A 10222-nucleotide genomic window follows, 5' to 3' on the forward strand; every position below is an offset into this window, starting at 1 on the left:
GATTTCCACAGCAGTTTACTTAATTCTGTCTCTTCAACCCCATTACTTCTTAAAATCTAATAACAATCCCTTTCCCTCCCATATTTCTGGCACTGAAATAGAACATGTTCCACTGTCTCCATCTCCTCCTGACAATGATCACACCTAACTGTTGCACCTTTCATGACACTAGCATCTTATCCAATCAAATTCGTTTCACCTGTAATCTTTTCTCCGTTTTTGTAGTTCTCTAAATATACAGGCGTATTTGTATACTATTGGGAAAGGTGACTATGATGGCCAAATTGGCCATGTCCTCACCTCAATAGCTAGGTTTCCATTCAATTGGCGACAGATTTTCATACCAATCTAAAAAAATATGTTTCCATCAAATTTACTTGTGCAGATAAAAGTATTTGCGTGATGACATAGTGCACATATAAATACCGTTTGCAGTTACATTCCCATGTAGGCTACGGAATAAAAAATAAAAGTAAAATGGGTATCCATCGCATTTTCAACTCTACTGATGTTTTTCTCACAAAATAAAGTTGCGTTATAGCGAGTGTACCCACTCTGGTATTGATACGTGCGCTCTAGCAAGCAGTACTCTGATTGCGGGCTTTTAGCTGGAGCGCAGTATAGCCTACTGACCGTGACTGTCTCTGGTCCACACTCCAGGCCAGTTGGTGGCGGTAATGCACCTTAAAGTTGGTTGCAACTAACATATAAAGTCCACAGAAGAAGAAGGTGCGACGGTTTGAAGAAGCGGTTGGACAATAGGCTTATGCTGTGATTATTAGGAATAGCACAGCGTAGTTGTTTCTCCTTGAGGTGTATATGTAGTAATGTTTTTCCTAATTTGAAGTGAGACCTTCTCCGGTGTTATCCAGACACGGGAGGACAGGTGTGTTAAGTCGCACGCAAATAAACAGCAATACTGTCGATATCTAGGCTAATTAGGTTACCTGTGGAATGTTAGTTTTTCTCTTGATTTGAACAAAATACTACAATATAGACTGATCAACATGAACTTACTTAAAATATACACATTTGAGCTAACAAATTCCTTTATAGTTCAGATAGCCTGTTACATTTTTTTTGCAACATGTTTATACATTTTATTAAATTGTATGCACATAACGGGTGGTTGTCAACATGGACCAATCTCCCTCTTGTGGAATATGATGTAACACAACACTGAAACATAATCAAATGTTTGAAACGAACCTTTATTGAATGAATAATATTCAATTACTGAATGTGTTGCTAAAGCATACAATGTAAAATCAAATTACACCTATCGTATTGTACAGTTGTGGTGTTTTCCTGCTCTATTTTAAAAGTTGTAAAATATAGATCAGTCTGACAAAACAGAATGTGGTCTTTCTTGGCACAGCTTTTCAAAAACAATCTGAGCGATCATTTTCCTAGATCCTACTTTCCTGCCCAGTCAGATGTAAGTTTCTACCTGGATGTCAGCACAACATGAATGTGGCAGCAGGTAAGGAACATTGTAGACTTATTCAAATGTAATCTCCTTGGTATAAATGGTAGCCTTGCCTTTACATTAGATATTGTACTGTAGAGAGGATAGTAGTTGGACATTACTGAAATATTGCTCTCTTCCATTTAGTTTTTGTTTGGTTCAGCCTGGTGGTCACTAAAGCCGTTTGTACTCGGGAAGAGTACCGTCTGGTGTGCTATGTGAACAGCAGGACCCAGCACCATCCTGACATGCTTACCTTCAGCCTGGACATGGCTGACCCATTCCTCTGCACTCATATCATCATGGCCTACATGGACCTGGACCAGGACTATCACATCACACCCTTCACACAGGAGGATAAGACCCTCTGCAACTCCCTCAACATGCTCAAAGAGGGGTGTGTGTGTGTGTGTATCAGGGTTTTACTACCACAACCATCAGGTTGTATAATTCCATCTCTTCTCCCTCCACCAGGAACCCAGATCTGAAAACTCTGCTTGCTGTTGGGGGAAGGAACTCTACTGACACCAGGTCAGTACCCCACTCACACTTAATTAAAGTAATAATTGTAAGTGCTTTTGGAATTGAAAAGTTTTCACCCAAGCAGTAACGTCCAACCATCCCTCCACCATAGGCTCCTAAAGATGTCCTCTAACAACACCAGGAGGAAGACGTTTGTCCAGTCTGTTCTGAAACACCTGATGCAGGAGGGCTTTGATGGACTGGATGTGGTGTGGCAACCTCCCTCTGCTTCTAATGTAGCTCAGGGGGGAAAAAATATATTCACTAATCTGCTCAAGGTAAGAGCTGAGATGACTTCTTCATGTTTGCATTTTCATTTGATGTTGTCAAAGTGAGAAGTGTGTGTGTGTGTGTGTGTGCGAACGTAGGAGCTGCGTGGAGGAATTCAGGAGGAGGCTCGTGTCTCAGGGATTGAGGCCCTGCTCCTCTCCACAGCAGTGTCAGGCCTGGAAGACTATGCCAGAGAGGCCTACAATGCACATTCCTTCCCCCAGTGAGTCCACACACAGTACCCTGGAGTATGGGACTATGGTGGAGAAAGACACTCACCTCTCACAGTTTTAGATTGACGTCTGATACAGTAAATGGGACATTACGAACGGCATAATCATGTAACATTTTCATTCATTGAAGTACTTGTTGATAGACCATACCACATATTATTTTACAGCTATTTCATGTAATTAAACATTTTCTTAAAGTAATCCTGACCTTTGACCCTCTAGGTATGTTGACTTCATCTCCTTGGTGACGTCTGACCTCCACGGGCCACTGGAGGGAATGTTGGGTCACATCAGTCCATTGTTCAGCCGGAAACATCCAGCTATGGACACACCTCAGAGAGAAGTACTCACTACTGTTCAGTACAAATGAATTACTTCATCATTGTATTCCTGATGGCCAGAGCTGGTTGAAATGACTTGGACACCAAGTGTGTTTCTGCTGGTTTTACTTGTCATGATTTCCAAAGAACGTGTTATGTTTGTTAGTCTCTTCTATTGAACCTTTATGCAGTACTGTTTTACCAGAACCAAGTGCAGTACTGGCTCTCTCAGGGAGTGGATTCCCAGAAGCTGACTCTGGGGTTCCCTGCCTACTCACCTGTACCCCGAATCCTGGGGAACGAGATAAATTATGACAAGGAAGATACAGAGCTACAAGAGGACGCAGCGGAATATACTGAGACTGATACTACTGTACGTGTTATGGCCTACCATGAGGTAAATAGCATACCTAGTGCAATAGGAACCCTGTTATGGTTCAAGTGTCAATAAAGTTTGTTCCAACTTTGCTGACATTTCTGACAGGTTCTGTCTCTATGCTACACTATAGGTGTGTCAGTACCTCAAAAGTGGGGCGGTGGTGAAATTTGATAAGAGCAAGAAGCTGATACAGACACATGAATACGATCACTGGCTGAACTTTGAATATATACATATCCTGAGGGAGAAGGTAAATGTTTACATCAATACAGCATCTGTGCAACACATTTCCTATCTTTATAGATCAAGCAAGCCGATACAGTTGCATTACATTGTTACTTTATTTGACAGGGACAATGCACATTAATCAACCCATTTTGTAATTATGCCAGGTTTAGCCAGCCGACTAACTTTGATCCAATAACTATCATAGCTATGTGTAAAACTCCTTCCTGCTCCTCTGCAGATGAGAGCGCTGCAGCGTCAGGAGCTGGGTGGAGCCATGGTGTGGTCTCTGGATCTGGATGACTTCACGGGGACGCTGTGTTGCAAAGGTCGCTTCCCGTTCACCAGACTGCTCAAAGCGTCGCTTCTCAGGGATAAGGGGCCACGACATCATAAACGACACCACCGCTCACGCCACCGTCATCACCATCGCCATCCACATCGTCATGGTGGTTTCCTTTCCCATGACAGCCATCGCACTGGTTACCATGTCCATTGTCACCGTCACCTTGACCGCCACAACACTTACTCACACAGTGGAGTGTGACTGTAACGTAACTCACTACACTGGCAAGACTCAACATACCATCCCTGGGGCCTCAGGTAGCCTAGTGGTTAGAGTGTTGGACTAGTAACCGAAAGGATGCAAGATCGAATCCCCGAGCCGACAAGGTAAAAATCTGTCGTTCTGCCCCTGAACAAGGCAGTTAACCCACTGTTCCTAGGCCGTCATTGAAAATAAGAATTTGTTCTTAACTGACTTTCCTAGTTAAATAAAGATGAAATGTAAAAAATAATAATAAATCCCTGCAAGAAGATATTAGCATAGTTGTTTTATATGGTAGATCAGGTCGGACTGTTTGTTGGCTCTGTGAGTGATTTCTGTCATGGTATAGTAGAGATGAGGCTTTAGATTTAGCTTCATAACTTGCACTCTGGCCTCTATGGTTGAATACCATAGAGTTCCAAATGTTACTGCTTTACAAATAATAAAATGAATGGCTCCGTTTCCATGGCCTAATATAAAGTGTTGATATGCCATTAAATGACAGATCGGTTTCAGGTTGTTTGCAGTTGACTCTTCACTGTACCCTCTCCGCAGTTTACAAAAATGGTAATATCTTCCTTTGCAGTACTGCACTCCGATGCCAGGGGGCAGTACACTACAGTGTAAGGTGATCACAAAATCGGTCCGTATGGGCCGGGGAAATCACAAAGGAGATTTAGCCTACAAAAAGTGTCTAGTGAAGTTGCTGACCAAGCCCATCTGCTGCATGGTGAGACAGTGGTCTTTCTGTAATTAACACCCAGTCTGAGTGTCCATTGAAGGACGCAGCTGTGGAGAGGAGAGAGCACTCCGCTCTGCCTTGTCCCCATGGAGACCTAGCTGACTATAGAAGGGCAATGCAGGCTGGACAGCAAGGGGAGGAACTTGGCATCAGCAGTTTCACATGGCTTTTGTTTCCCTGGACTCATCTGTTTAATAGTACACTATTACAGTGCATTTGGAAAGTATTCATACCCCTTTCCTTTTCTACATTTTGTTACATTACAGGCTTATTCTAAAATGGATAAAAAAATTAAAATAAAAAAAAAATCTCTATCTATACACTACCCCATAATGACAAAGTGAAAACAGTTTTTTTAGAAATGTTTGTGAATTTATTACAAATAAAAAACAAATACCTTATTACATAGGTATACAGACCCTTTGCTCAGGTGCATACCTGTCTATATAAGGTCCCACAGTCAATATAGCAGTAGTCTGCATGTCAGAGAAAAAACCAAGCCATGAGGTTGAAGGAATTTTCCGTAGAGCTACGAGACAGGATTGTGTCGAGGCACAGATCTGGGGAAGGCTACCAAAACATTTCTGCAGCATTGAAGGTCCCCAAGAACACAGTGGCCTCCATCATTCTTAAATGGATGAAGTTTGGTACCATCAAGACTTCCTAGAGCTGGCCACCTGGCCAAACTGAGCAATCGGGGGAGAAGGGCTTTGGTCAGGGAGGTGACCAAGAACCCGATGGTCACTCTGACAGAGATCCTCTGTGGAGATGGGAGAACCTTCCATAAGGACAACCATCTCTGCAGCACTCCACCAATCAGGCCTTTATGGTACATTGGCCAGACGGAAGCCACTCCTCAGTAAAAGGCACATGACAGCCCGCTTGGAGTTTGCCAAGAGGCACTACAAGGACAGAGAGATCCTTGATGAAAACCTGCTCCATAGTGTTCAGGACCTCAGACTGGAGCGTAGGTTCACCTTCCAACAGGACAACAACCCTAAGCACATAGCCAAGTGGGGGTTCGGGACAAGTCTCTGAATGTCCTTGAGTGGCCCAGCCAGAGCCCAGACTTGAACCCGATCTAACATCTCTGAGAGACCTGAAAATGGCTGTGCAGCGACACTCCACATCCAACCTGACCGAGCTTAAGAGCATCTGCAGAGAAGAATGGGAGAAACTCCCCAAATACAGGTGTGCCTAGCTTGTAGCGTCATACCCAAGAAGACTCGAGGCTGTAATCACTGCAAAAGGTGCTTCAACAAAGTCTTTTTTTAAATACATTTTCCAAAATGTCTAAACCTATTTTTGCTTTGTCATTATGGGGTATTGTGTGTAGATTAATGAGGGGGGGGGACAATGTAATCAATTTTAGAATGAGGCTGTAATGTAACAAAGTGGAAAAAGTCAAGGAGTATGCCTACTTTCCGAATGCACTGTATATCCCTATTGGGTTGATATTTACTCTAGTAGTCTCTATGTAGTGTGTAGGCTTCCTCTGGAGCATACATGAGCATAACTTGACAATTTGCTAATGTCATTACTGAATATAAGGAGAAGAGAACACAAACACACAATGTTTTGGGTATACTCTCATAAACTCGGTGAAAACACCCCTTGGGTTGTGTACTGTACTGATGAGAGAAGTGTCCTAAGTTTGACAGCCGTTTTAAGCCATTTTGCGTGCTGCTATGGCCAAGAACAGTTTTATCTGAAAGCAGTAAGTAATATATGATTACATTATGTATTCATATATTAGTATAGATGCATCCACACTCATATTAAGTGCATGTCCAAGGGGACAACAGTGCCACCAACCCACTTAAGGTTTAGCAGTTGTGGCAGACCTCCAGTGGCCTAGCTCTTGGGCTGGATGTGGAGCGACGATGATTGAGTTTAAATTATGGTCTAAATTATGCAGAGATGGATGACGCCGGAGGGCATCCTGTGTTTGTGTGTGTGTGTGTGCTCGTGTGCATGCTGTGGGATACACATCATTCCCCAATCACATTATCCCAGCTCGTCTACTCTGACCTCCCTCTGATTCATTGTCACAATATGCATCCCACTAGATGTCACACTCAATGACATTTTAAACTAATTCAATTCCATTTTACTATCTTTATCATTCCACAATCTTTAACATTTTATGTTAAAATCTGTAGAATTACATTTTTATTTAGATTTACGATGTATGAGCTGGAGTGGTAGGCCTATGGTATACCTTCATTTCTATGACCACTGTATGACACTGGTATATTTTAATGAAAATATGCAAATATTTAGTGAGGGTCAACTGAATCCTTGCGTCATGTTGGTAGCAGGTGCACTAATCCTGCTATCCCAGTGGCAGTCAGTTGCTGTCGGTATGCCAGTGATGCATGAATAGATTTATGATGCTATTAAGAAATAATCCTAAAATATTCTGTTTTACACCTGGTCCTGCAGCCTCCCTCCCTCCTCTCTGAAGAAAATTGGCACCGTAGGTAATTACAGAGTTCCTACGGCCATCAGCTTTAATCAGGAGCTGTGGGAGAGCCACTCCGAGACGCTCCACTTTTTAATGGCTTTCTCTCTATCACGCTGCCTTTTCCCTTTGTAACCCCTCTGTGGTAATACCTGACAGGCCTGTACCCAGCAGGTGTCACTGGTAGGCTACAGTACAGGTGAGAGCTGGTGCGATGTCCTGAGAATAGCAGGTGGATGTTTTGTGGTTAGAGAGGTCTTATTGTGAATCACGGTGGTTGTGTTTTAATCAGGGTTCTAGAGTTTAATGGAATGCCATTCTATTCTCTTGTTCATTCACCTGTAGGAGTGGTCCATTAAAAGTGATGTACCGTGGTAGCTAGATAGATTGTAGCCTGTGTTCATTCCAAATGTTCCACTGCTATATTCTCCTCTGCACATAACAATCAATTTCAGTTTTATCATGTAATTACTTGTTAACTACTTGTATAAGCAACAGGAATTTAAACACGTTAAATAATGATTTGAATGCAATGAAAGGAAACTGGACAACTTATCTTTTCAAATGAGATAATATCGTAGTATATGAGGGGCGGGGGTGTGTGTCTTTTTGTCAATAACAGCTGGTGTGCGATTTCTGATATTAAAGAAGACTTGAGGTATTGCTCGCCTGAGGTAGAGTACCTTATGATAACCCGTAGACCACACTATCTACCAAGAGAGTTCACACCTATATTATTCGTAGCCGTATATTTACTACCACAAACTGATACTGGCTCTAAGATCGCACTCAACCAGCTGTATAAGGCCATAAGCAAACAAGAAAATGCTCATCCAGAAGGGGTGCTCCTAGTGGCCGGGTACCTTAATGCAGGCAAACTTAAATCCGTTTTACCTCATTTCTACCAGCATGTCACATGTGCAACCAGAGGAAAAACAACTCTAGACCACCTTTACTCCACACACAGAGATGTATGCAAAGCTCTCCCCTGCCCTCCATTTGGCAAATATGACCATAATTCTATCCTCCTGATTCCTGCTTACAAGCAAAAACTAAAGCAGGAAGTACCAGTGACTCGCTCAATACGGAAGTGGTCAGATGACGTGGATGCTACGCTACAGGACTGTTTTGCTAGCTCAGACTGGAATATGTATCGGGATTCATCCAATGGCATTGAGGAGTATACCACCTCAGTCATCGGTTTCATCAATAAGTGCACAGACAACGTCGTCCCCACAGTGACGGTACGTACATATCCCAACCAGAAGCCATGGATTACAGGCAACATCTGCATTGAGCTAAAGGCTAGAGCTGCCGCTTTCAAGGAGCGGGACACTAATCCGGACGCTTATAAGAAGTCCCGCTATGCCCTCAAATGAACCATCAAACAAGCAAAGCATCAATACAAGATTAAGATTGAATCCAACTACACCGGCTCTGACAAGGCTTGAAAACTATTACGGACTACAAACGGAAACCCAGATGCGAGCTGCCCAGTGACGCGAGCCTACCAGACGAGCTAAATGACTTTTATGCTCGCTTTAAGGCAAGCAACACTGAAGCATGCACAAGAGCACCAGCTGTTCTGGACGACTGTGTGATAACGCTCTCGGTAGCCGCTGTGAGCAAGACCTTTAAACATGTCAACATTCACGAAGCTGGGGTGTCAGACGGATTACCAGGACGTGTACTCAAAGCATGCGCGGACCAACTGGCAAGTGACTAAACTGACATTTTCAACCTTTCCCTGACCAAGTCTGTAATACCTACATGTTTCAAGCAGACCACCATAGTCCCTGTGCCCAAGGAAGCGAACATAACCTGCCTAAATAATTACCGCCCCGTAGCACTCACGTCGGTAGCCTTGTAGTGCTTTGAATTGCTGGTCGTGGCTCACATCAACAGCATCATCCCAGATACCCTAGGCCTAGACCCACTCCAATTTGCATACAGCCCCAACAGATCCACAGATGATGCAATCTCAGTCCCACTCCACACTGGCCTTTCCCACCTGGACAAAATGAACACCTATGTGAGAATGCTGTTAACCACGTCCCACCCTAGTCAACAGCCAGTGGAATCCCGTGGCGCGATATTCAAATACCTTAGAAATGCTATTACTTCAATTTCTCAAACATATGACTATTTTACACCATTTTAAAGACAAGACTCTCGTTAATCTAACCACACTGTCCGATTTCAAAAAGGCTTTACAATGAAAGCAAAACATTAGATTATGTCAGCAGAGTACCCAGCCAGAAATAATCAGATACCCATTTTTCAAGCTAGCATATAATGTCACAAAAACCAAAACCACAGCTAAATGCAGCACTAAACTTTGATGATCTTCATCAGATGACACTCCTAGGACATTATGTTATACAATACATGCATGTTTTGTTCAATCAAGTTCATATTTATATCAAAAGCTTTTTACATTAGCATGTGACTAGCATGTGACTAGCATTCCCACCGAACACTTCCGGTGAATTTACTAAATTACTCACGATAAACATAACAATTATTATAAGAATTTTAGATACAGAACTCCTTTATGCAATCGCGGTGTCTGATTTTAAAATAGCTTTTCGGTGAAAGCACATTTTGCAATATTCTGAGTAGATAGCCCGGCTATCACAGGCTAGCTATTTTGACACCCACCAAGTTTGGTACTCACCAAACTCAGATTTACTATAAGAAAAATTGGATTACCTTTGCTGTTCTTCGTCAGAATGCACTCCCAGGACTTCTACTTAAACAACAAATGTTGGTTTGGTTCCAAATAATCCATAGTTATATCCAAATAGCGGCGTTTTGTTCGTGCGTTCAAGACACTATCCGAAGGGTAAAGAAGGGTGACGCGCCCGGCGCGTTTCGTGACCAAAAAATTCAAAATATTCCATTACCGTACTTCGAAGCATGTCAAACGCTGTTTAAAATAAATTTTTATGCGATTTTTCTCGTAAAAAAGCGATAATATTCCGACCGGGAGTTGTTGTTTTCGTTCAAAGACTGAAAATGTAAACATGGAGTCGTCTCGTGCACGCGCGCG

The 10222-nt window shown here is 42.7% G+C and overlaps 1 protein-coding gene across 2 annotated transcripts; it reads left to right on the forward strand.

The window, feature by feature from the left end:
• Nucleotides 1–57: 57 nt before the first annotated feature.
• LOC106567333 (acidic mammalian chitinase) lies at nucleotides 58–4479 on the forward strand. Of its 2 annotated transcripts, none has more exons than XM_045693249.1 (10): nucleotides 58–886; nucleotides 1414–1483; nucleotides 1616–1865; nucleotides 1943–1999; nucleotides 2103–2268; nucleotides 2359–2483; nucleotides 2716–2836; nucleotides 3019–3210; nucleotides 3323–3442; nucleotides 3659–4479. In XM_045693249.1, exons 2-10 carry the CDS (start codon nucleotides 1468–1470, stop codon nucleotides 3962–3964), a joined length of 1353 nt encoding a protein of 450 aa, XP_045549205.1. In that variant the 5' UTR covers nucleotides 58–886; nucleotides 1414–1467; the 3' UTR covers nucleotides 3965–4479. The 2 variants fall into 2 exon arrangements, with proteins under 2 accessions (XP_045549205.1, XP_045549204.1); XM_045693248.1 differs by having other exon boundaries at nucleotides 59–886; nucleotides 1379–1483.
• Nucleotides 4480–10222: the final 5743 nt, after the last annotated feature.

This window comes from Salmo salar, chromosome ssa13 (assembly GCF_905237065.1).
Source record: "Salmo salar chromosome ssa13, Ssal_v3.1, whole genome shotgun sequence".
Taxonomy (NCBI): Eukaryota; Metazoa; Chordata; class Actinopteri; order Salmoniformes; family Salmonidae; genus Salmo; species Salmo salar.